This window comes from Otolemur garnettii, unplaced genomic scaffold (assembly GCF_000181295.1).
Source record: "Otolemur garnettii isolate 467f Iridium unplaced genomic scaffold, OtoGar3 scaffold00049, whole genome shotgun sequence".
NCBI classification, from domain to species: Eukaryota; Metazoa; Chordata; class Mammalia; order Primates; family Galagidae; genus Otolemur; species Otolemur garnettii.
Window position 1 is genome coordinate 946,160 of NW_003852444.1, and position 27,433 is coordinate 973,592.

The 27,433-nt window shown below is 36.0% G+C and overlaps 1 protein-coding gene across 1 annotated transcript in view; it reads left to right on the plus strand.

Moving 5' to 3' along the window:
• The window catches only part of TPK1 (thiamin pyrophosphokinase 1), a 259,770-nt gene that overhangs the window by 219,066 nt on the left and 13,271 nt on the right, over positions 1–27,433 (plus strand). The window contains exon 7 of the mRNA XM_023514240.1: positions 4,046–4,192. Within this exon, the coding sequence (XP_023370008.1) occupies positions 4,046–4,192 (147 nt within the window). The remainder of the gene's footprint in view (positions 1–4,045; positions 4,193–27,433) is intronic.

Sequence of the window (27,433 nt, forward strand, 5' to 3'; positions counted from 1 at the left end):
TTTCTTTTAAATCTCATTTTCTATGAGAAAATAGATATAAAATAAGTATAATATATATAATCTCATATTATACCTTTTGCTCTGTGATTACCTTAAAGATGATATAAAACATAATTATAACTAGCTATTTTAAGTAGATAGCAAACTAATTTTAATTGAATACACAAACTCTACAGTTTTGCCTGTCTGTCTTCCACATTTTAAGTTATTATCACACTTTACATCTTTTCACAGTTTGTATCTCTCAATAATTATTGTAGCTGTAGTTTTTTTTTTTGATAAGTTTGCCTTTTAACCTTTATACCATAGATGTAATTGATTTATCCAGTGCCATTACAGTATTAAAACATTTTGGATTTGATGGTATACTTTTATGTTTTCAAAAGATGTTTTATACTTTTATTTTTTGTGTGTTACTAGTTAGTGTCCTCTTCCTTCTGCTTGAAGAATTCCCTTTAGTATTGTAAGGCAAGTGTAGCGGTCATAAAGTCTCTCCATTATTTTTCCTTTGAGAAAGCCTTTATCACTTATTCATTTTTGGAAGAATGGGTTGCTGAATGTGGCATTCTTGTTGATAGTTGGTTTTGTTTTGTTTTGTTTCAGGATTTTATTATAAATTCATCAGCCAATTCCCCGCCGGCCTGTGTTATTTTCCATGGAAAAATCTGCTGACAAATCTGAGTTTTCTTTATATTAATATGACAATTCATTTTATTTTCACTTGCTGCTTTCAACACTCTCTCTTTGTCTTTAACTTCTGACAATTTGATGATGTGTCTTGGTGTAGGTCCTTTTTGGATTCCTCTTATTGAGCTTCCCGGAGCTGGCTTTCTATTTCCTTCCCCAGCTTTGGGAAGTTTTCTACTATTATTTCTTTGGATATGTTTTCTGTCCCTTTTTCCGTCTTCTCCATTGAGTACACTGATAATGAGTAAGTAGTAGTTATTACACTTGGTGGTGTCTCGTAAGTCTCTTAAGCTATCTTCACTCTTTTTGTCAGATATTGATGGATGAATCAAGTAATATAGGACTGTGACTTGACCACTGTGTTTTGCAGTGTAGATGCCATGAGTAATCATGACCAATGGAGTGATAGGGGCAGGGATACTTATCTCTTGTCTGTATTTCTACCATGATCTCTTGTTGTCTCTGAACTCTTTCTTCAGCTCCCCACAGTTTATTCTCAGCATGGTGACATTTTAAATATGTAGCTCATATCATTCCTCTACTCAGAATATCTCCTCATTTAATGCTAACAGATGTGAAGGACTTTATAATGACTTAACAAAGCTCTATGCAAATATAACTCTCATGTTACTCTGATTTTTCCTGCTCCTACTAATTTCTCATTTTGTTCTAGCCAGTAACCTCCTGAAACTCCTTGACCTTGATGGATTTATGTAACTTCATGGCTTTACTATAATTTGTTTTCTGAAACATTGCCTCAACTCTTACCCTTGCCCGGGGTATTCATATGTGTGGCTAACTTCTTCAACCTCTTCTGGGTCTTTGCTGCTACTATGTTAGTTTCCCATGTGGCTTACCCTAGCTATGTTATTTAAAGTGAATCATCCTCCCAACCAGCATTTTTTATCTTTCTCTATTCTATTATTCTCCTTTCAACATTTACCACCCTTTTCACATTTTAACATACTTACTTTTCAATTTTTATCAAATTTATGTTGTCCTCCATATGAATATCAACCCCATGAAGGCAGATGTTTTTGTCTTCTTTACTGTTATATTCTAAGAGTTTACAGTATTTCCTAGCACGTGGTAAATGATCAATAGTGGCTGAGTTTTTCTCACTTGTCATTCACTTGTAAGCAAACCTTATAAATTCATTAGTTGTGTATCTGAGATAATAAATGTGATATGTTAACTTTTTTCAAGAGCTGCTAACTTCTGGAATGCTTACTAAGCAGTGAAATACTAATTTTTAGGAATTAGATGTTAACTCAGCCTAATAATTAGCTTCTTGCCTCTATAGTTATATATTCAGTTCTTCCTGAGTTTTTTATATGTTCAGGGAAGCTCAGTAAATACCTGTTATCTTCTCTTGTTGCAAACACTCTGCTATTGGCTGTGATTCATGGCCCCTCTCTAGAAGGAGAGATAGACAAATATGTCAGTAGTTACAACAAAGTGTGACTGAGTGATGTTACAAATAAATGCACACAGGGATTTGGCTTCTCATAGAAAAGGCACACTTGTGGTCTATAAATGGTCTATTTTAGATTGAACACCCTATCCCAGTGGCATTGTCTTAAAAGACATAAATCTACCTCTGTAAAAAATTCAGGAGTAGTACATGTCCTCTTTCTCCTATCTCTGTATCAGCTGCCCTACTCACAGCCAGAACTAGAGAAATGCAAAAATAGTTTGAAGCCAATTCCTCCCCCACCTCACCTGCAGGTTCATTGATCCTGTAATGTTTTTAATCAGTCTTGCTAAATACTTCCTGTAGAGAAAATGAATAGTGATGAGAAGTGATCTTGTTGCTGCTTTCGTCTGAAAAATGCAATGATTGATTTATAGATATTGCTCATTCGTCCCACGAATGACATCACATTGTAGATGAAGGGGATTAAGTTTCATTCTTAAGGGTTATGGGATCTCTCAAGGTTTAGCATATAGTAATGAAAAATTGAGACCCTGGTAAAGGGGTTCCAGAATCTGTACAGTGAATAAACTTTTATCAGACCTTGTTTTTTTATGGGAATTTAAGATTGTGTGGATGGGAAGATGCTGTGGCCTTTTTACTGGTGCCTTAAAACTTTTTCTGTATTCATATACTTTCGTCATATTTAATCCCTGGGCCTTTCCCAACTGGTCTGGTGTGCTTTCTTAATGAAACCTCCTAAACCAGAATAGAAGCCATTTATCTACCTTCATATCCCAAACAGAAGCTCTATCTTTGACAAGTCTAAGTCTAAATTGCTTACATTACTCTAAAGATTGACAGATGTCCCTGGCTTTGCCCATGTGTTTAGAGCATGTTTACTAAGGTGCATGGCCTTTTGGACCCCAAACTTGGTCATTTTGGAGTACTGGAAGGATTCCCATAGATATGTGGTTTGTCTTCTTAAAATATTTTAAGTTTGACAGAAAGTATTTTATCCAAAGTAAAAAATTTCCCTTTTTACTACACTTAGCTAGGTCAGAAACAGGAAACTCATTTCAAACTTCCTGGTTCTTCTCTGTAATTTAATGTTTTTATGGAACCTTGTCTGATTTATATACGTTCACAGTATGCCAGTTTATTGGTTTCTTCCATAGTTAGGGTAATGAGTCTTTTCTTTCAACGTCTTCATTTATTCATGTACAAAGTTCTTGAGCATTTGTTTTTCAAGGCACTATGTAAAATACCAGGCAATAACCATTGAACCACAGAAACACAGCCTTTGGCTCCATGGGTCTCACACCATCAATTATTCTTCTAGGAATTAAACAAGTTCTGTCATCAGTGCTTGGGTACCAGGTTGTTCTTCTAAAACTATGCCATCTGCATCAGTTGTATATTATCTAAGCCTTTTTTAATCCAAGGTAACTATTTTAAAACCTAAAAACCAAATACACCTTATGTTTGAACAACTTCTATTTTATACCAGATAGAATGAATGCTACTGCCAGTTTCTATTATATGTAAGGTTTTCTAAAATATTTTAGTTCAGCTATTCCTCTTTTGCAATCAGTATATTGGCTTTGACTGTGCTGATAATTGTAAGTCAGAGAAGACTTCCACATGAAAGGAATACATAAATGGAAGACCTGGCTAGTTTTCTAGGTAAATAGGCAAATGGAAAAAAAACTTAGAATATGTACTAAAAAGAGTTGATCTTGACCCCTGGCCATGCTGCTTGCAGACTATCTGACCCTGATCAAGCAACTTAATAATGTCTTTATCTGAAGAACAGAAATTATGTGTTTTCTTTATTGCTTATCAAATAAAATACAGTGTTGAGAGCTTTAGTTAGGTGTTTGATGCTATTTAATTGTTAAAAATTCTTTACATTTGTGACTCCGTTTTACCTGCTTTGCTTAGGTTGATGTGATCGTGACGCTGGGAGGCCTTGCTGGGCGTTTTGACCAGATTATGGCATCTGTGAATACCCTGTTCCAAGCGACTCACATCACTCCTTTGCCAATTATAATAATCCAAGAGGAATCTCTCATCTACCTGCTCCAACCAGTAAGTGAAAAGTAAATCTACCGTACTTTCCTTCACACACCTTCTAACCTTTGCTCAGACTCAGAGAAAACTCTGCCCCTGCTTGTGTCTTTGACCTTGGAGTGAAGCGGACCAGGTGTGCCTGCTGGTGGCTGCTGTAGCCTTCTGCCCAGGTTACAGACCAGCAACATGTGGAGGAGAAGCCTCAGTGTTTTCATCTTCTTATGCTCAGGAAAAAAGAGAAAATCTTGTAACTTCTAATTAAATTGACTAAGAATTAAATTTAGCACTTTTGTGTTCTGAGCAGCTGAATATGAATGACACTTGAGAAAAGCCTCAACAAGGGAAACAAAAAGCTTGGCAATGTTTCCCATGGAATTTTCATTTTGGATTTGATTTTGTTAAGCACTGAAAAGAAAATCTTTAGCTTTCACTATTCATAAGTTCCCTGATTATTAATTTCATAGCCTCAGAATAAATTTCTAATAGTGATGTCATTTGTTTCCAATGACAAATATTAAGAACATTTTCTACCAGCGTAGCGCATAGAACATAATAATGCTTACTAAATAAACAAATGTAATAACATTCATAGATTTCAGTTAAAAAAAATCATTTGGGTAACTTTTTTTTTAAAGTAATAGATAATTCTTTTCTCTTTTGCCTCTCATTGCAGTGTTCTACTTATAATTTTGCTTCCACCTTGTCAAATATCCACCATCTATAGCATGCCATTATTAAAAATTGTTTGGCTAATATTGCAAATTTAATGCATGCTCACCATTGTTTAGCCAGTTTGCTTTTTTTTTTTCTTTCTGGTTCTTTGCATTTTCTACCCTTGTTACTTCCCCTTGTGGAGGAACGCAGAAGAATTCAGATTTCAAACCCCATACTTACCCAGGCAAGTGACTCATGATGCCAGAAGCCACTTGACTTTCAGGTGGATCCTTGGCTTCACACAAGAAAGAATTCAGCAGCAAGCCAACAGAATAAAGTGAAAGTGAAGCTTATTCAGAAACTACAGAAAAGGAAGTGTCTACTCTACAGAGTAGAGGCTGTCTCTTCCTCCAGAAGAGAACCAGCCTGTGCAGCCAGCTCCAGTTCCCATTGCCTTTCTATTTAAGCAACAGAATGAAGAAGTGGAGGAATATGCATGGGAGGGGTGATGTTTCTCTGCCATCTTGGTTCTGACTGGTTGGAACTTGCCCGGCCTTCATCTGTTTTGATCAGGGCAGTTAAAAACTTTGTTTTGAGACTTCCTGACTCAGTAAGGCAAGGCTGCAGCATTGCCCTAAGTGATGCTCAAGGCATCACCTGCAGCGAGGAGGTGCCCAGAGCAGCACCTGCCAGGTCCCTGTTCCAAAATTATCCATTTATTTAGTCAGCAGACACTTAGGAGTGCCTGCCACCTATCTGTTGTACTGCTGGGCAGTTAGGGATAAAAATAAATTGTTGCATATGATCTTTACTCTCTAGTTCATTTCCAATGAAGGAGACATTTATAAAAATGTAATGATTAGTACCTAAAGAGGATGAAAGAAGAAATAATCTGGGTGTTATAAGGAAAGTCTTCACTCACATTTTATTCACTTAATCCAACACTATTTGCTGAGTACTTGCTGTATGCCAGGCTCTATAGCAAACAAAAAACAAACACTTGCTTTTGTGGAGCATACTTTCTGCTGAGCTTACATTTCAAAAATCTCCAAGGGTTAGTAGATGTTTGCTTTGGGAGATGATGGAACAGTCATTCAAGCCAGAAAGAGCCAGTGAAGAAACAAGGAGGTACAAGATGTATCGTAGAATCTGCAGGCACTTCTGTGCAGCAAAAATATGGGGTATGGTGTGGAAGAATGTTAGAAAGCAAGAGTTAAAAAGCTGGTTGGAATATTGATTGTGAAGAGCCTTACATTCCACACAATTGAATGTGAACTTTTTACCATAGGTCTTGGGAAGTCCTTAAAAGATTTTAATTAGCAACGTGACGTGCATAGATTTGCTTCTTAGATTTCTTACTGAATTATGCATTCGTCAAATAGCAATTTTTGAAGTTTTAGAACACTGTGAGGCACTACGCTTTATTATACTACATGTTTTGTATTGAATTGAAGGTGTATTAGCTAAAGTAGTCAACTATAACTTTCTCTGTGTAGATACTGTGGTTAATAGATTATTAGTTAAAGACGCAGTATAGTAATATTTAAAGCGTACAATTGGAAGATTAAATGTTAGAAAAAGCCACATCAAAAAAATGACTTCTGCCTTAAGATCTTTTCATTGCTTTTGATATTCTGCATCTTAAACACAATCGTGGTGTCATTGTGGGCCTTCTAGAACGCAGCTTGGGATTTATTGGATTTCCTCCATCTATGCGTTACTGTCTGTCATCAATTATGATTTCAAATGTTGTTCTAATCTCTTTCCCCCTTCTTCTGTACCTCTAGTCAAATGTACGTGAGATCCAATATTTGTGTCATATATATCTCAAAGTTTTTCTTTCATATTTTCTGTCTTAACCTCTCTGAGCTGCATTCTAAAGTTCTTTATCACCTCTGTGCACTAGTTACGCTCCCACTTCCGCTGTGTCTGCTCTGCTGCTGACCCATCCTCTGGGTTTTCAGTTCCTGCCACGATTCTTCGTTCTCATATGCTTGCCCTTCACTCACATTTTCAAGGCTCTTTCTTAAAACATAATTATCAAATTTATTTTATATTCTAGAAAATAATAATAATTCTAAGTGTCTCTTAGGTTCACTTTTGCTTTTCTACTTTGTAACCTCAGTTTCTTCTGTTTTTTTGTTTTTCAAGTTTTGGCTATGACTTCACAATGCTGAGAACCTATCTGTGGGAATCATTTGAAACATGGGTTAAAAAGTCAGCCCATGGAGAATTTACATTTGCTTTTGCCAATCTCCTCAGTAGACGCCTAGCCCAGTTCTAGGGGGGCATTAACAACTTAGAACATTTTGTTTGTGACTTTTTTGGACTGCATTGGCAGTGTTGGTTCTGAATGTAAGACTGCTGGGAATTTGACACCTGGTTGAAAATGCATAAAAGAGACTTTTTTCCCCTCTTGTTAGGTGTGGAGTGCCAAAGTCTGTTTGGGCAGTTTTCCTAGCAGTCCAAGGGAGTGTTATATGTATTCATCTTGATATTTATGATCTCCACTTTGTCTGGTACAGTTTCCTTTTAGATTTCCACCTTGGCCAGGCCCTGTGCTTTGTCCCCTGATGACCTTTAGTACTCACAGGCCCTAGAAACTGAAGCCCAAGTTCCGTATACACCCTCAAGATGAAAGTTAGCCTTGGACTTCTTTTTATGTCAATGCTTAGTTTGGGGCTTTAAAAAATATTTTTAACAGATGTTTGATACATCTTGTTTTCTAGTATTTTATTGTCTTTGCTTTGTCTGGATAATAATCTACTATGTGGCCTCTGCAAGTTCGGTTCTACCCTGTCTATGTTGCAGAAATAACCTCAATTCTGAGAGGCTTACCTGACATTAAGTTTTTATCTTGTCAGGGGTAAATCTGGTTTAGGTAGTACCCTTCATTTAAAATTAATATCTAAACCAAATGGAACATTGCTGCAACAAGAGAAAAGTTTGCTAGAAGTGGCCCTGCATGTCTTGGTTGTGTGTTCTAAGGAGACACAGACTAGCACTGTGCTTTCCTATCACTTTTAGCAAGAGACTAGCAAGACAATCAGTAATATAAATGCAAGAGTTAAGATGAGTATGTTTAGGGGATTAAGGTATGAGTGGCTCTCCATAATTTTAAGAAGTTTTATTTAATTTTACACTTATAAAATACAACTAATACTAAAAAAAAGCAATTAAATATTATACTAAAATTATTGCACAGAAGCATTCTATATCCTAGAAATGAGACTTGCACCATTGGGACCGAATTGGCTCTGTTAGATGATTTCCATGTAACTATGTGTCTGTCACATCATAGAAGCACTGGAGTCCGCTTATGCATTAGGAATACTGTGTCTCCCCTCTCCTGGGGTGGATGGACCACGATGCAAGTGATAAGCTCTTAAAACAGGTCAAAGCACAGAGGCTGGTAATGATCCACAAGCAATGTATAATTGATGGCTGGCTAGTGTGTGCAAGTTTACATATAAATTCATGCATATTTCTTTCCTCCATGACATGTTTGTCACATAAGATAAGCCCACCTTGTTCCTATACCTCTAAATTAAAGAAATGACTTTCTGAATTTTTCTAAACTATAACAAAATCTACATGTAACAATAATGTGTGTTATGTAAGCAAATAAAATGATTTCACTTTGAGCATTGCTAAAGTACATTAGAAGTGGTAAAATTCAATATAAATGTTAATTATTATAAGTGTTCAGTTTGAGAAAAGTATCTTCTAGAATTTCTCTATAATTACAGACTGTCTCAAATTAAATACAATAGCCAGAAGAACAAGACATCGTTTGGGAACTATTCAGCTGATACATTTTTTTATGTCGTAACTCGGTAAGAGAACTACTGTTGTTCCTGCTATACCGATGTTCATTGGCTGGGGTAGTCCTCAATCCTGGAACTAACGTGTTTCTCTTAATTTTTTTAAAAAAGCCTATCCTTAGAATATCTTTGTATGGTGTTCTTCTTTTAGAAGAGTCTGTATGTGAGATATGAGACTAGGTTGTATAAATAAGTAATCATTTTCCATTCATGAGAATTATTTTAGTTATTTGGAACTGAGCTATATGTCACTTCAGCAATTCACCTGAAGTGTTTAGTTTGTTACAGTCTAAAATCTATTCTCTTTTCGATACTCTTTCTGAGATTTATTTTTGTTAGTTATAAGTTGTATATTAAAATAAAATACAAGATGTAGTTCCAGTTCTGTATGAATATGGAAAGAGTTTTGGAACTTTTTAGCATATCAGAGTTTTTATATATCATATTTTGGCATATTTCACTTACCACAGGGCAAAATGCCATTAGGAGGGAAAACTTCAGTAGGCAGCATTTACTTTGATGGAATGTTCACTGTGCCATTTTAAAATAGAAAATAAAAAAATAGGATGTATAATTACTTCTCCCTTAAATGTAAACATCCCTGTTTTGCTTCCAAAAATGCATTCTTAGTAAAACACCATCACTTTTTACAAGCAGGAGATATTATGAAATAGAGGAAAGACATTCTAGGCATGAAACATGGCTGATGTCCGTGATTCCTCCCCCCTAGAAAGGGTCAGGCTCTCAGAGCCGTGTTTATCCTGCTGCCAGTGTGGAATGTCCACATTTCCCATACATGCTTTCTCATTTTCTGGTCCTGTGCTTCTCAGAAGTACAAAACATTAGCTTCTGTACACTGAGCATAAATTATCTTTTATCTCCACATTTTATGGCAGTTTGTTATACAAGTTAATAGGATTTATGACCAAGAAATAAGATGTCCATGAGTTAATAAGGCATGCCTTTTACATTACCCGAAACCTTGCTGGTGATTCCTCTGCAAAATTCCAGTATCTGATGTGGGAAAACAGTGGAACACAACAGACGTCTGTTAGTTTTTATCTCACTGGAACAAAATTCTAAATACATTGTAAATATTTCCTCCTTATTATTTTAGTCATATTTTATTGCTGCTGATTTTTTTCTATCGCTAGATTATTTACTGCATAAAGTCCAGATTTTTTTTTATATTATAAATTTATAATGCTGGTAATAAATCTGATAAAATATGCTGATTATCTGATGGAAGCTGAATATTTATGATATAAATTTGGCATGGTTCCTGCTGAGAACTGAGGGCTTGGCTGTGTTTGCACTTATATACACATGTCCAGCACAAGCTCATCAGTGAAGACAACAGAGAAGTGATTCAAGCAGGGATTTGGAGTCAGGGACAAGGAGTTCTCTCAATTCCAGATAACACTAACATCTCCTCCCAATTTATTACCCTAGTTTTTTTCCTTTTTGGAGAATAATTATTATTTTATTCTGCTTCTCTATCTTCTTCACATGTAAGTTGTTGCTTGGCATTTTAGAATTTCTAATGCAAACTATATAGTATCTTAGAACTATTAAATATTGGTATAAATAGGGTAAAGCCTTGGAAATTATTTAATAGATGAACAGTCATAGAGACATTTATGTGATCTTCCCAAGTTAATATGCAGTATTTCTTTGAAAGAAAACTAATGCTAAAAATTAAGTAAATCTCATGTAGTAATAGTCTAGGAAAGGACCCTAGAAATGCTAGGTAATTTCATACCTGGAAATTACCTGCTCCGTTGTGCCCTCCCTCCATCACTTCTTTGGGAAAGGTTTGCCTCTCCGTGTTTGATGCCTGGCTTTCTTTACCTTTGAATCATGTTCTTGCCCTGCTTACTTCTTTCCTCTCTTCTGCTCTGCCACGTCAGAACAGCAGAGTCTTCTACACGAGACACGTGTCTTCCCTGACCATCCTTCTTCCTCTCTTCAAACTGATCCCAGCCTTCCAGGGAAAAGTTTTCCATGCTCATTCTCTCCTTCTCTCTTTTCTGCTTTTTTTCTGTGTTCTTTTTCTCCTCCTCTACATGGCATTTTAGAAAATCACACAAATACTTTTCTTGTCATTAGGATGTGTGTTATTCTCCTGCATTTTTAGGGAAACCTCGTGTTTTAATGTACAATAAGACAATGAAATTCCAGAGTTAACAGGTCTCATTTTTCTGAGTGACCTAATGACCCCTTAAATCTCCATAGAAATTTTTCCTGTGTTTTCATCTATGTTTGTTTAAACTAATTTTCTTTAACTAAGAAGTTAAACCATGCACTCATAAGGTATTTACTTTGTAGGTGTTGATTTCTGGTCTTGATTTATAGAATTATTTATGAAGTATAGAATACTTCAACATTGAACATTCTTTAAGTATTATGTAGTAGATACTGAAAATACAGAGTTAAGATTACTACATTTATTTTACTGCTCAGAGTTCAATGAAAAAGGCAGAAGAATAAATATAAAAGCTTAGAAATATAAGAAATCACTGGGTTATGAAGATCACAGGGAAAAAACATATAACCCAGAGAGGACACAGGAATGGTGGTACCCAGTCCTGCTACCAGCCACTCACTCACACAGCATACAGGTTCTTTGACCTTAAACAAATCTTTCCTTAAAACCACCGTGAGCTATCATCTAACCCCAGCAAGAATGGCCCATATCACAAAATCTCAAAACTGCAGATGCTGGCATGGATGTGGAAAGAAGGGAACACTTTTACACTCCTGGTGGGACTGCAAACTAATACAACCTTTTTGGAAGGAAGTATGGAGAAACCTCAGAGAACTCCACCTAGATCTCCCATTTGATCCTGCAATTCCATTACTGGGTATTTATCCAGAAGGAAAAAAACCTTTTACTATAAAGATACTTGTACTAGACTGTTTATCACAGCTCAATTGACAATCACTAAAGTGTGGAAATAGCCTAAATGCTCCTCAACCCAGAAATGGATTGGCAAGCTGCGGTATATGTATACCATGGAATACTATCCAGCCATTAAACAAATAGAGATTTTACAGCATTTGTACTAACCTAGATGAAGGTGAAACACATTATTCTTAGGGAAGCATCACAGGAATGGAGAAGCATGAATCCTGTGTATTCAACTTTGATATGAGGACAATTAATGACAATGACATGGTGGGGGTGGGGGAAGGGGAGGGTAGACAGAGAGAGAAGGAGGAAGGGGTGGGGGAAAGGAAAAGAAAAGAAAGTAGTGACTAATTCTCATGTAAATTGGATTTAATTTTGAACAAAGTACATTATTTGAACAATAATTTTTAATTAAACTTGTTAATGTGTTGTTTAGGATATTGCATCCTCATTTATAAGTGAAATACATTTGCAATTTCCCTTTATAATAATGTATTTTTTCCAATTTTAATATCAAGTATATCCAGATTAAGTAGAATGATTTTGAAGTATTTCTTCTTTTTCTGTTGTCTATAAGATTTGGCATGATCTGTTTTTTGAAATTATCTTCTATTTTTATTTATAAATATTGTCTATTTTTTGAGACTTTGGAAAAAATAATTAAGAAATTTCAGTGAAGGTTATATTAACCAGTTTGTCGTAAGTATTTCAAATTGTATATAAAACTAGCAAAGTGTACCCCTTAAATGCATACAACTATGATTTCATTAAAAAATAAAATGTTTATGTAGAATAAATTATGAAGAAAATGAAAAAAATTTTTTGAAAATTTTTAAGCACTATAAAACTTTGCAGTAATCAAATTCTTCATAGGCAGCCATAAAATTCTGTTAAATGGTCCTGGCTAAAAGGGTGAAATTTGTCCTCTAAATATATTCCACACACAAAAAAAAAAGGAAAGAAAGAAAGAAATCTTTCCTTAATGGAGATTTATAGAAGGAAGTACCACCTACACTATTTTTAATTCATATGTTCTTTCCCAAAAGGAAAAAGAATCTCCTGGCCCACCTCCAGTTCCACAGTTCTTACAAGCCTTTCCCCTTATCATCTTCTCCTTAAGCATCCCTGGTCTGGGGATAAGGTACGGACCCCTGAGTCAGACTGTTAATGTCTTTTTCTTGTCTAGGGACACATCTCTTATTTTTTGAAATGACCATGCCTATTCTTTTCTCTGCATATTTGAACTCACTGTTCTCTCCTCAGTACATTTTTGTTTAAGACATTCTCTTCTTTTTTTTGGAGACAGAGCCTCAAGCTGTCCCCCTGGGTAGAGTGCCGTAGCATTACAGCTCACAGCAACCTCCAACTCCTGGGCTCAAGCGAGTCTCCTGCCTCCGCCTCCCAAGTAGCTGGGACCACAGGCGCCTGCCACAACGCCCGGCTATTTTTTGGTTGCAGCCGTCATTGTTGTTTGGCGGGTCCGGGCTGGGGATTCGAACCCACCACCTTAGGTGTACGTGGCTGGCGCCTTAGCTGGTTGAGCTATAGGCGCCGAGCCAAGACATTCTCTTCTTTTAAAACCGTGTTCAAACTTTCTGTCTTCTGTACAGCATTTCCAAACACACACTCGTAAATTTCCTCATCTAGATCATTCATCTTAGCCTATTGTACTTTGTCTTCTTACCTTAGTCTATTTGGGCTGCTATAACAAAATACCATGAAATGGGTCTTATAAACAACAGAGATTTATTTTTCACATTATGGGGTCTGTGAAGTCCGAGATTGAGATTCTAGATGATTCAATTCTGATGGGGCTGTTTCCTGGTTTATAGATGGGCCTTGTTGCTCACATAATAGAAAGTAAGGAAGCTCCTAGAGCCTCTCTTATGTGAAGGCAGTAATCCCATTCATAAGGGCTCTGCCCAGAGGGCCTACCTATTAATACTATCATATTGGTGATTAGATTTTGACATAGGAATTTTGGAGATGGAGGGGGCATTAAGACCAAGGACTTTTTGAAATTTTTTTTTCTCATGTGGGCCTTAAATAATCTCATCCTAAAAAGAAAATTTATTCAGTTAATGTTTCTCATATTATCAACCTTAAAAAATATAATTTCATATTTTTGATAAAAGTTGAAATAATAATCATCACACTTAGTTTGCCTAATGTTGGCCAAATCCAAATAAATGGGAAATTTTGGATAAACTGAATGTATTATTTCTAATATGAAAATTGTTCATGGTTTCCTCCTTTTATAAAATGCACAGTGCCTGGGCACCCCCGGTTAGGAGTCAAGGGCTATCTTTTGCATCTCTTATTTCTCCCTTGACATTTGCTCTTTTCCTAGCTTACTGGACGTTGGTTTGGGATAGCGATGGTTTCTCTCAGGGGCTGGTAGTGTGTTACTGCTGATCAAGTATGTGAGGGGTGGGGATAGTGCTTCACTTGAAAGAAGTTTGGATACAACATCCCCTGACACCTGCCACTCACCATACTCACACAGCATACTGGTTCAGTGACCTTAAAGAAGTCTTTCACTAAAGGAGATACATAAAAGAGTTCCCATCAGCAAAAGGCCATAATGACCCCTCAATGATTATAAAGCAGTAGGGAGGAAATATTAAATTCAATCTTCATGAAAACTGTTTAAAAACTTATTTGCACACTGGCCTTTCATTTTCAACCATGAGTGACAGAGAATCGGTTTTGGAAACTTGATGCAATCCATAAGAGTGCGGTGTGCTGGTAAAACAACAGAAAAGATGGCATCAGCATTTGTCTGAGCTCTGCCACCATAATTTATCATAATCCAATTCTAGGTAAAGTAATGAAATACAGGATGCGGGATGTCATCTTTTCCCTTATCCTCCCTCCCACAGTCCTCTGTGGCAAGGACATAGTACACTGTGTTATATAAACTTAGTTCAATTGAGCATTGCTTCAGCATCTTCCTCTGATTGAAAACAAAAGGTTGCCAATGTGGTATCAACGAACTGTGAAGCGATTTGAGTGTTACCAGCAGGGAGATGAAATGAGCCTCTGGGAAGAATATTGGCACAAGTGAGAGTTTCCATCTAAAGAACTCCATACAGCTCCAGCTGGGCTATACTACTTCTCAGCCAATTACAATTTTTTTGTCTCTTGAATTTGGGTGCATTTTGATCTTAATTATTCCAAAACTGATCAAAATTAAAAGTGAAGAAAAAGTAGAACATTAATCCAAAGAAAGTTAAGCTAGGAGGGATGGGATTTGAGGGTATTATTCAAACTGTACATTTACCCTGGATATTTGAAGGTCTTCTAAGGAATGATATAAAGATGTCTTCTTTCTCTAATACATACACACATATACAATACATATAATGGACAAGTACACACACACATACATACTCCAAGTGTGATAATCAGACCCCCTTGATGCCCCACTAAGACCAGTGTGGAAGGCAAACAAGCCCCCAACCCTTGAAAAGAATTTCTCATAGAGTCCATTAGCCCCCATAAGGATGGGGAAATAAAATTCCAAGAAGAGGCCTATAGATAAGGAAGTATGCAGGGAGGGGTAGATGCCAGAAAAAGCCCTTGGTGGAAAGTCTCAAGTTCTTTGGAAACTTTCTCAACTTATGTACCCCCGCCTTGAACTACATATCCCCCCAACATGACCCATGATCTAACATTACCACTGCCCTGAGCTAACTCCAATATTTGGCTTCTGTTTATGCTTGCTTATGCCGAGTTATGCAGAATACAAGGTATAAATGGCCCACCTGCCCTTCATTCAGGGCTGCTTGCTTTCCAAGGCAACAGCCCCCTGCGCAGGTGTAATAAAATTCTACTTAATTATTTCATCAATTGGGGCCCGAGTCTGTTTCTCAGCTGTGCAAGGCACAACAGAAGAATCTCAGCTCTTGTAACAATTTTACTAAAAAACTACAGGAAAGTAATTATTCTATATGTCAGGACTATTAGGGAGGATATTTTTTTCTAAAAAAATTACTACATATATTTTTTAAAAGATCCATTTAGTCCTGCATAACTTTGGCATTATCTGAATTATGATATTTGACTTAGATGTATACAAAGTAGTATAACAATGAAATTTTTAACAATGCTTCAGAATTAGAAAGCAAGTTAGTAAAATATAACCCCTGGTGTCTCTCTGTCTCTCTCTCTCTGTCTCCCTCCCCCACCACACACACACACACACACAGGCATGCACATGCACGCACGCGGAAACTAACTTTGACATCAAGCAGATTGAATAATGTCCCTAATTCCATATTGTCTTCTAAAGCAGATTGAGAAACTGCTTATATAATATTAAATAGGTCAGATAGTTTTAATGTTGAAGATATACTGAATATTATTTACTAATTAAATCTCTTAACTGCTATGCATGATTTATAAAATGCCCTCTGTATCTGAAGGTGAGAAAATTAGAAAAAAATGATATTATGTTTTAGTTGTATGGGACTTTTAACATACCTCGATTACCATCTCACTTGATTCTCCCAGAAAGCAGATTTTAAATAAGCAGACTAAGTATATCTTTCCTGTTTTCTGAGATGAGGCACTATTATGAACACATTTGAATAAATATTCTCAAATAAGGGAACTATTATTACTTCTATTACAAAAATTTTCTGAATCCTAGTTATATGTCCTTTGCTTTACAATTTTATATAACAATCTGTACTCTCTAAATTGTATTAACATATAGAGGACTCTAAAAAGTTGTTAAAAATAACCAGTTTTAAGTATCGTCTTTGTACTACAAGTGGTGCTCTTTGGAATACATTGTGCAAAATGTGTGCATTGAAATTGTACATTGTGTACATTGAAATCTTAAGTGGTTCTCTTAGGAGTGTGCATTGAAATCCTGTGTATATTGCCACTCCTATTCAACATAGTGCTGGAAGTTTTAGCCAATACAACCAGGCAAGACAAGGAAATAAAGGGCTTCCAAATGGGAGCAGAGAAGATCACACTCTCCCTCTTTGCTGACAATATGATCTTATGCTTAGAGAACCCTAAAGATTCAACCACAAGACTCCTGGAAGTCATCAAAAAATATAGTAATATCTCAGGATATAAATATGCCAATAACAGCCAAGATGAAAGGCTAATTAAGGATGCAACCCCCTTCACCATAGCCTCAAAGAAAACGAAATACCTAGGAATATACCTAACAAAAGAGGTGAGGGACCTCTATAAAGAAAATTATGAAACCCTAAGAATAGAAATAGCAGAGGATATTAACAAATGGAAGAACATACCATGCTCATGGCTGGGAAGAATCAACATTGTTAAAATGTCTGTACTTTCCAAAGCAATCTACACATTCAATACCATCCTTATTAAAATACCAACATCATACTTTCAAGACTTGGAAAAAATGATTCTGCATTTTGTATGGAACCAGAAAAAAAACTATATAGCTAAGGTAGTTCTTAGTAATAAAAACAAAGCTTGGGGCATCAGCATATCAGACCTTAGGCTGTACTACAAGGCCATATTGGTCAAAACAGCATGGTATTGGCACAAAAATAGATACATAGACATTTGGAATCGAATAGGATACCAGGAAATGAAACTAACATCTTATAGCCACCTAATCTTTGATAAATCAAACAAGAACATACACTGGGAGAAAGACTCCCTATTCAATAAATGGTGCTGAGAGAACTGGATATGCACATGTAAAAGACTGAAACTGGACCAACACCTTTCTCCACTCACAAAAATTAATTCAAGACAGATAAAAGACCTAAATTTAAGGCATGAAATGAAAAAATTCTCAAAGAAAGCATAGGAAAAACACTTGAAGATATCAGCCTGGGGAAAGATTTTAGGACGACTTCCATGGCAATTGCAACAACAACCAAAATAAACAAATGGGACTTAATTAAACTGAAAAGCTTCTGTACAGCTAAGGAGACAACAACCAAAGCAAACCAACAATCTACACAATGGGAAAGGATATTTGCATAATTTGAATCAGACAAAAGCTTGATAACTAGGATCTATAGAGAACTCAAATTAATCCACATGAAAAAAGCCAATAATCCCATATATCAAAGGACAAGAGAGATGAATAGAACCTTTTCTGAAGAAAACAGACGAATGACTAACAAACATATGAAAAAAATGTTTATCATCTCTAATTATTAGAGAAATGCCAATCAAAACCACCCCAAGATATTATCTAACCCCTGGGAGAATGGCCCACATCACAAAATCTCAAAACTGCAGATGCTGGCATGAATGTGGAGAGAAGGGAACACTTTTGCACTGCTGATGGGACTACAAACTAATATAACCTTTTTGGAAGGATGTATGGAGAACCCTTAAAGAACTCAAGCTAGACCTCCCATTTAATCCTACAATCCCATTACTGAGCATCTACCCATAAGGAAAAAAATCCCTTTACCATAAGGACTAGACTACCACTAGACTGTTTATCACAGCTCAATTTACAATTGCCAAAATGTGAAAATAGCCTAAATGTCCACCAAGCCAGAAATGGATTAACAAGCTATGGTATATGTATACCATGGAATACTATACAGCCATTAAAAAAGATGGAGACTTTAAATCCTTTGTATTAACCTGGATGGAAGTGGAACACATTGTTCTTAATAAAGCATCATAAGAATAGAGAAAAAAGAATCCTATGTACTCAGTTCTTATATGAAGACAATTAATGATCTAGTACGTGGAGTGTGGGGGAAGGGGAGAGCAGAGAAAGGGAGGGAGAGAGGTGTATGGGGGATCACAGTGTATGACATACCTTTTGGGGGTGGAACACAATTAGAAGAAGGACTTTACCTAACAAATGCAATCAGTGTAACCTTGTTCTTTGTACCCTCAATGAATCCCCAACAACAACAACAACAAAGAAATGTGTATAGCTTGTTTCTTCCCAAATTTTATATTATGAAAATCATTATATATAAAGAATTTGAAAGACTAATACAGTGGATGACATATTCCAACCATTCTTAATTTTTTTAACTTTATCATATGTGCTCTCATATCTATATATAGAAGTATCTTTTTGACCCATTTGAAAGTAAGTTGCAGATATCTCCTAAATCATCCTAAATTCTTTAACATGGGGCATGGTATTTAGAAATCAAGGTCTGAGCAATAGGTGTGCTCATTTCTTCTATGGTGGTGTTGCTTCTAGACTTTCAGTGAACAGAACTAAGGAAAGATGAGGTGTCTATGTGTGAGTATATGCATTTTGTGTGGATGTATGTATGTACCTATATATATTTAATACAAATTATGAGTTAGTATCTGATATTTTGAATTCAGTTTTATTATAAAATTTTAAAATGTTTTCTATTTTCTATTCATATTTCTTTAAAATATTTGGGGTAAAAATAAGATACTCGTTTATACTAAAATATAGAGTAATAATCTCAAAATTATAATATCTGTATTACTATTAACAGTAAAGCTACTGAGTGAAATTAGAAATTTCTTGCAGGTGTTTCTGTCATTAAGCTACATCCAAGGCATAGTAATCTGTCTAAAATTTGTCACCTGAAATGCTAATCTTTGTTCTTTCTGTGCCTGTACTATCAGTTGACTATGCTACTAGATTCATTTGTTGTAGTTTATTTGATGTGATGAGACTTTATTTTTCAATTATTATTTTAAAGTAATTACATAGTACAAAAGGCAAAAGGTGATAAAACTATATCCTCAGGGTGTGTCTTGCTTTCATTCCCATTCTCACCACCACCAGCCCCTTTCAGAATCCTCTAAATTCTCCAAAACATATTTTAAAAACAACCAAATATATATGTATGCTGATCAAAGTGGCTCACATCTGTAATCCTAGCACTCTGGGAGGCCAAGGCAGGAGGATTGCTTAAGGTCAGGTGTTTAAGACCAGCCTGAGCAAGAGTGAGATTTTGTCTCTACAAAAAATAGAAAAAGTAGCCAGATATAGTGTTGGGTGCCTATGGTCCCAGTTCCTTGAGAGGCCGGGGCAGGAGAATGGAGGAGAATTGCTTGAGGCTAGGTGCTTGAGGTTGTCGTGAGTTATGATGACAACACTGCACTCTATCCCAGGCAACAGAATGAGATCTGTCTCAGAAGAGAAAAAATTGAATAAGAAAAAAGATAAGCAAACTGGGTCTTAAAAAAGATGAAGTGACCCATCAAGGGTTGTTGTATCAATTAATGAAAAAGCCCATGTTTGAAAACCATGTTAGACTGACCCTTTAAGGCTTTCTACTCCTCAGTTCTGTCTCCAGCAATGTGATTCATGAGCATACTATGATACCGTTGAGTGTAGAAGAAACTATTTTAAAAGGTAAACAGGTTAAGCAAATACAACCTAGCAAGACCATGTGATTCTCTAACAGAGAATTAGGCTTTCGGTCTACCTTTTGTAGCTTGTAGATAAGTTTTTAAATAGAAAGAAATGAATGGATATTATCAGTTTTCTTATCAAGGAGAAAAAATATTCTTTTATAGCAGAGAAAGTAAGGATAATGAACCTGAGTCCTTCCTTTTTGGAAAAAGGCATTGTGATAGAGGAGCCCCCAAATTGATTCATTGTGTACACATTGGCCTTTCCAATTGTCTTATAATAGAAAGTCAATTTCATCCCTACTAGGCGCCCTCAGGCACAGAGCATAGAACATTGGTCTTATTTTATTAGGCAAGTTTAATGTACAAAAATGTTGCTCAAGGGACAGTGATGAAGGATTGATTTTCTCCTGAATGATGCTAGCCTACTAAGAAGTGGGTGCTCTTTGAAATTTTGATAATAGTAATTGAAAGCTATGAATAGACTCAATATTATTTTCTGAGCATATTTCACACCATACAGTATTTCAAGGACCAGGGCATGCCTTGTGGATAATAAAAGGTGTTCAATTCTTTTATTTTTACATATTCATTCAACAACATATTATTATGGGCTTCTTTGTATTAGGCATTTTGCTACACTGAGGATGGATAAGTAACTCTCAAAGAGCTAATAGGCTCTTCACTATTGAATGCTATAGACTAAGATAAAATGAATCCAGTATTACAAATCTATAGAGAATATTATGGGACCCCAGAGAAGCAGCGCCTAACATACCGTAGACAGGCCTAGGAAGGATTCCTGGAGGAAGCCATTCCTGAAGGAGGGATCAAAAGTAGGCATGTGAATGGGGTTACTAAAAGTGAAGGGATCAGAAGACCCTTAGGAGACAAGGTGGGCAGTGGGAGAATTGTGGGAAGCATGGTGATTCTGGGAGGGAGAAGAAGGTAGACAGGGAGGCATTAATATCACTCCTATGCTATGTGAGAGAGTTTGGACTTTAGATAAGGGATTCTTAACTTTTCTGGGGTCATGATCCCATTGGAGAATCTGATAAAAAGTATAAAATTTCTTTCCATAAAAATGTACATTTATGTTTATACTTGAAATTTTAAATACTAAGTTTATAGGAGCTCTGAGCCTATCCATAGACTTCTACTTAAGGACCAACTATTTCAGACAAATGCTTTAGTACTTCATTATCCTATCAGTGAGCATGGAAAGGGTTTCGTGATAATCACAGATGGGAGTTTCCCACTGAGTTATTAATACAGTATCAAATGGGAGGCAGTCAGGTTCTTCAATATTAGTGAAAATAATGACAGTGGTCAGTAAGAGTCTCACCTTCAGCCAGGCTCTATGCTGAGTGATTGCATTTTGTAACTGTTGTTTTTGTTTTGTATTAACTTATATAATAGCTCACAACAGGTCCCTGAAGTACCTATTATCCCAGTTTCTCAGGTGAAAAAACTGAAGCCCAAGGTCTTATTTACAGCTAATAAGATGCAGAGGTGGTACGTTCCAGGCACGCCGGCTGCACTGCACAGGTTACAACATCATCCTCTCCAGAGGAAAAGCAAGTTGAAGCTCTTTTCAACAATAGAGTCCTGGACCGAATGGCTGTAGGTACAATTCAGCTTTTTTGGCCAGAGGAGCATATTCAGTTGGGCTCTTAAATCCTTCTGACATGGATCCACTAATATTTAGTAACTTTTTTACTTTCCATTTATATAAGACATTCTTAGCTCCTTTTTTTTTTTTTCTCTCTCTCTCTCTCTAGCTCAGGCTTAGAATTTCTCTAGGGGGTCATTTTAGTGAGAAATAGTATTCAGAGACCATAATCTGGGCCCAAGCAGGTGTAGCTGTTTATGTCTACTAAGTTGGTGCAGTAGACAAAGCCAGGTTTTTATTTTTGTTTTGAAAATAACTTGAGTTCATAGTTCCCATTCAAACACGGGACTGCATGATAGCCAGAGTTTTAAATCTTGAGTAAGTATACTATATGTATTCTTCTATTACAGATGATGCTTTTGATATCGTATCTGAGAAATCTTTATTTAATTCATGGTTACAGAGGTCTCTTTTTAAAGTTTTATAGTTTAAGGTTTTATATCTTAGGTCTTGATCACTAATCTTAATTTGATTTTTATGCCATATGAAGTATGTATTGAAATTGATTTGTTTGCATATGAATATCTAATTGTCCCAGCAACATTTTTTGAAAAGCTTATTATTTCTACAGTACAGTGCCTTTGCAGTTTTGTTAAAAATCAATTGTCCATATACGGATCTATTTCTGGTCTCTGTAATCAGTTTGTTTTAGTCTGTCTTTAAGATAGCACAGCAGTTTTATGATTACTTCAGTTGCAATGAATGGCCTTTTGTGTATGTCCCTTTTATGTATCTTTGCCAGTGGATCTTTTGGGTAGATCTCTAGAAATGTGAGTATTGAGTCAAAGTTACTTCTCAATGCTTTTCCATATGGGTTGTACAATGCAATAATAAGAATACCTATTTCCCCTCAAGGTTATCAGTTTAATAAGTAAGAAATAATATCCCAGAGTAGTATTTATTTATTTATTTATTTTTAAGAGATGAGGTCTTACTCTTTTGCCCAGACTAGAGTGCAGTGGCACAATCATAGCTTCCTGCAAACTCAAAGTCTCGAACTCACGCAATTCTCCTTCCTTGCCTCCTGAGCAGCTAGACTATAGGCATACACTACCATCCCTCACTGATTTTTAAATCCTTTTTGTGTAGATGGAGGGTTGCTATGTTGCCCAGGCTGGCCTTGAACTCCTGGCCTGAAGCAGTCCTCCCACCTTGGCAATTCAAAGTGCTGGAATGACAGGCATGAGCCACTCAGGGTAGTTTTAATTGTATTTCTCTTATTATAAATGAAATATATATAGCAGATAGCATATGCAAAAGATATACCATATCTTTATATCATTAAAAGCCATTCACATTTCTTTTTCTCTTAACAGTCCACCAAATTGGCTTGTATTCTTGTGTATTACTACATATATTGTTAGAAGTTCTTTATATATCAGTGATAATATTTATTTGTGATACAAGTTGCATATACATTTCTGTTTTACTTTATTTCTAATTTTATTTTAGGGTATATATATCTTATATAAGTTATGTTGTTTTTACTTTATTCTGACTTTTTACGCAATTGCAATTTTTTTTGGCAAGCTTTAGTTTTTGAATCAGTTTTGAGTTTACAGGCTAGACAGCAGATAGTACAGAGTTCTCATCAATGTCCCCCTCATATAATTTCCCCTAAAATTCTAACATCTAACATGTTAAAATAGTATGATGCAGTTGTTAAAATCATGAACCAAAATTGATTATTAACTACGGTGCATAGTTTATTCCCTTGTCTTTACTTTTTGGGCTAATGTCCTCTTTCAGTTCCAGGAGATCCCGCTGAAGTTCTCATGTTAAGTTTCGTTGCTGGGTCTCTTTAGGCTTCTCCAAGCTGTGACACTGTCTCAGACTTCTGACATTTGGTTGACCTTGACAGGTGTCATGAGCACTGGTCAGATGACTGTAGGATGCCTCTCTGTGTTATGGGTCCTGGAGAAGATGATAAAGCACCATTTTTATGATATTATATCCAGGGTACACACTATTAACTTGACTTAGGACTGTTTATGCTGACCCTGATCACCTAGCTAACAGCAGCGTTTGTCAAGTTCCTTCACTGTAAAGCCGCTCTCTCTGCCCCCTCCCCACTGGACTCACTGGAAGGAAGTACGTGCCTCACACTTGAGGAGTTGAGAAACACACTGACTGCCCTGCCATAAGGGTAGAGTGAGTACATAATTTATTTGGGATTCTCCTGCATAGGAGATTTATCTCTTTTTCTTCATTTGAAATAAATCATTCTTTTTAAGATCCTCTCACCAAAGAAATAATAGGTGTGTATACTACATATTTATAAATACATCTATATGCAACCATCTGCATATTTATTGAGTCAAACTTGAGGTGTTACTGGTGTTACCAACTCTGATCCATTACCTGGCTCCCCTGTCTTGTCTGTAACATCCTTGTCCAATAGTGAGAAATCTGGCTTCTACTATCTATCTTCCATTTACTTCATTATTTAATTTTAATATACATGTACAGGAGTATACGAATAGTTAACTTGTTTTCCTGCATGAAAAGTTTTTTAACTAGAACCGTGTACTTAAATTTCCAAAGTTAGGTCAGCTCTTTTTTCCCCTACTCCCTACATTGAGGTTGTTTTATATGTTTGTAATATAATTAGATTGTGTTGTCACAGTCCGCATTCTTCTGTGGGACCCCTGAATTTACAAATGATGTCTTTAAAATCTCAACATAATAAGTCCACCCATTTGTGTTGTAATTCTACAGGTTGTGGCAAGCCCCGTCACGTGATGTACACACACAGTATCATACAGTGTCCTCTTACAACCCCAAAAATGCCTTGAGCTTTACCCACATCGCTGCCCACCTTCATCCACATGTGGGGACACTGATCCTTTCACTGTTCCTACAGTTTTACCTTTTCCAGACTATCACATAGTGAAATGGTATAGTCTTTTCCAACTGGTTTGTTTACCTTACCAGTCTATACTTAAGCTTCCTCTGTGTATTTTCTGTTAACTTTTTTACTCAGCATTATGGTTTTAAAATCCACTGTGTTTCTCTACATACATCGATTCTTTCTCTTTTTATAGCTCTGCGCACTCTGTATTTAGTACATCTGCCCATCTGCTCTCTGATGAACAACACATTGCTTCCAAACCATACCACCAACTCACCCAGCTCCACCACAACAAATAATATTGCATCAAGCAGCCTCATATATGCCCCTGTGAGCCCATGTGGACTTCCCTTTGGGGTGCATAGTTAGATCATGGGGTGAATTGGGTGAACCATTAGTTTATGGGGTATATTGGGGGTGTGCAGTTAGATCATGGGGTATATTGGGGTGATAGTTTTACCATGGAGTATATTAGGGTGCATAGTTAGACCATAGGACATATTGGGGTAATAGTTTTACCATGGAGTATATTAGGGTGCATAGTTAGACCGTGGGACATATTGGGGTGATAGTTTTACCATGGAGTATATTAGGGTGCATAGTTAGACCGTGGGACATATTGGGGTACATAATTAGATCACGGGTCTATGCTTACTTTACTTGACTAGTGCCAGACAAATTGCTCTCTGGGATAGTTTCACCATGTCAGCAATTTATAAGTTTTTAAAAATTGTGTTTTAAAACTTATCCCCATTTCCCCACTAACACTTTACCTTATCCAAATTTCTGAACCTAGGTGTATAGGAAACACGTATCTCAATGTGCTAGTTTGAATTTCTGTAATTACTAATGAGTCTGAGCGTCCCTTCCTGTGCTTGTTAGTGTTTGTTTATCTGTATTTATATCATAAAAAATATTTTTTTCTTAACCAGTATGTGGCTATTCCTTACATATTTTTAATTTGAATACCCTGTCAGTTTTGGAGATTATGAAATACTTTTTCTCATTCTGTCATCTGTTAGCTTTGTTGATGGTGCTCTTGGTTGAGCAGATCCATCAGTTTAGCCCTGGGCTAGTTGGATGGTGTTACTATTTATATTAGAAGCTGAAGACTGGGAGTGGAATCGGGTGGGCTGCAGTGGAATCAAGAGTTCAGTTTTGCTCAAGAAGGAACCATAAGTAGACAGTTGGATGTGTGAGCCTGAAAGATTTTGTTACTCTTAAACATTTTAAATCATTTTACTATTTCTTGAAGATTTTCTCTTTTTGGTTGTTTTGTTTTATTTTTCTATTAAATCATAGCTGTGTATATTAATGCAATCATGGGGTACATTGTACTGGTTTTATATACAATTTGAAGTGTTTTCATCAAACTGGTTAACAGAGCCTTCACGGCATTTTCTTAGTTATTGTGTTAAGACATTTATATTCTACACCTAGTAAATTTCACATGTACCCTTGTCAGATACACCATAGGTGTGGTCCCACCAATTACCTTCCCTCCACCCTCTTGTTTTGTTTTAAACCTGGAGGGTTGTCATTTAAAGTTACTATAAAAATTATATTTAAAAAATTAGAATTGAAGGCACTTTGAATTGCCTTATAGTGTTTTGGGTTTTTTTTTTTTTTTTTTTTTTTTTGCTACATACATAATTGTTATCATAGTTTCATTGTTTTCTTATCCCAAATATTTAATCTATACACAGTCTTGGTTATGTAAGAATGTGCCATTCTGACCCTGTGTATCCTTTTTCTCTGGGGTTCTTTAGTTTGTTTAAAGGGCTCTTTGTGTACACATAATAGAACATTTTTCTGTTCCCTTTGTATATGCTGATGTTTCTTCATTTCACATTTAGATTCTAAGAAACAACTCAAGGTGACTCATACTTAATTTGAATATGAAAACAGACAGTTTTGATGCAAATCTACAATATGTTCTTGGGATTAAGTTATCAAGTGTTGAATATTATAGTTTCCAAACCATTTTCCTTGTGAAGGAGATGCCCATGGTCAGGTAAATGTGTATCTTTTCTAACATGGAAACAATTTTTACTTCAAGATTATTATTAATAAAATAAAAACTTTAACTACTGAAATTTTTTCCAATGGAAAGGAGACTTATCGGAAGCTTATCCTTGACAACTGGACTTGGAAACAACAGAAAAAATATTTGAGTTAAATATTAATACTAATATACATTACCTTTTTTCTTGTTTAAGGCTCACAGAGATAATTAATTTTAGATTTCTCCTAGGCTGTGTGTTTTTTTTTTTTTAACAAAATTTATGTGTTTTCTGTTTTCAGAAAAGTAAAAGTTATTCTTGTTACACACAACTGCACTGCCGTCTGTAATTTGCCTTTTTATAAAACATAACCAATTCAATGTCACAGACATTTACAAAGCGCATATACTTTTGGTTGTTGTGAATAATACCAAAATTCTAATTGGGGTATAAAATCATTATCAACACCTATTCATGGCCTTATTATATCTTAAATTATATTTATAGGTAGATTTTTAATACTTAGAAAGAAAGCGAGATGACATTTTCTCTAATAGGGGATGTGATACTAGTGAAACTAGAATAATGAAAATCTTTCTTTCAGGTACAGAGAAAAACAACAACAAAAAGCCTCACATTGCTTTGTGAGGACTCATAAAAACGACTGGTGGTGCTTTCAAGCGTCATTCATCAGGCTTACATTTTACAGGGAAAACCTCATTATCTGCTCCATATTTATTTAAGTTTTAAGTGCTCAGAAGACTTGTTATAACCTAGACTCTGAAATGGTAAATCTTGACATATCTCAATTTTAGCAGCTCATCCTGGCGCTGCTAGCACCGTGAGCACTCATGAGTACGGGAGCTTTATACTCGGTTTTGCCCTAATTCTTTCACATTCTTCACCCATCACTCCTAACTTTGTAATGTTGTTAGCTTTTTCACCTTCCTTTATTTTAACGTAGATTAGACTAAAAATTTCCTATTTGGTAAAGAACACCAGATGAACTATTGAGC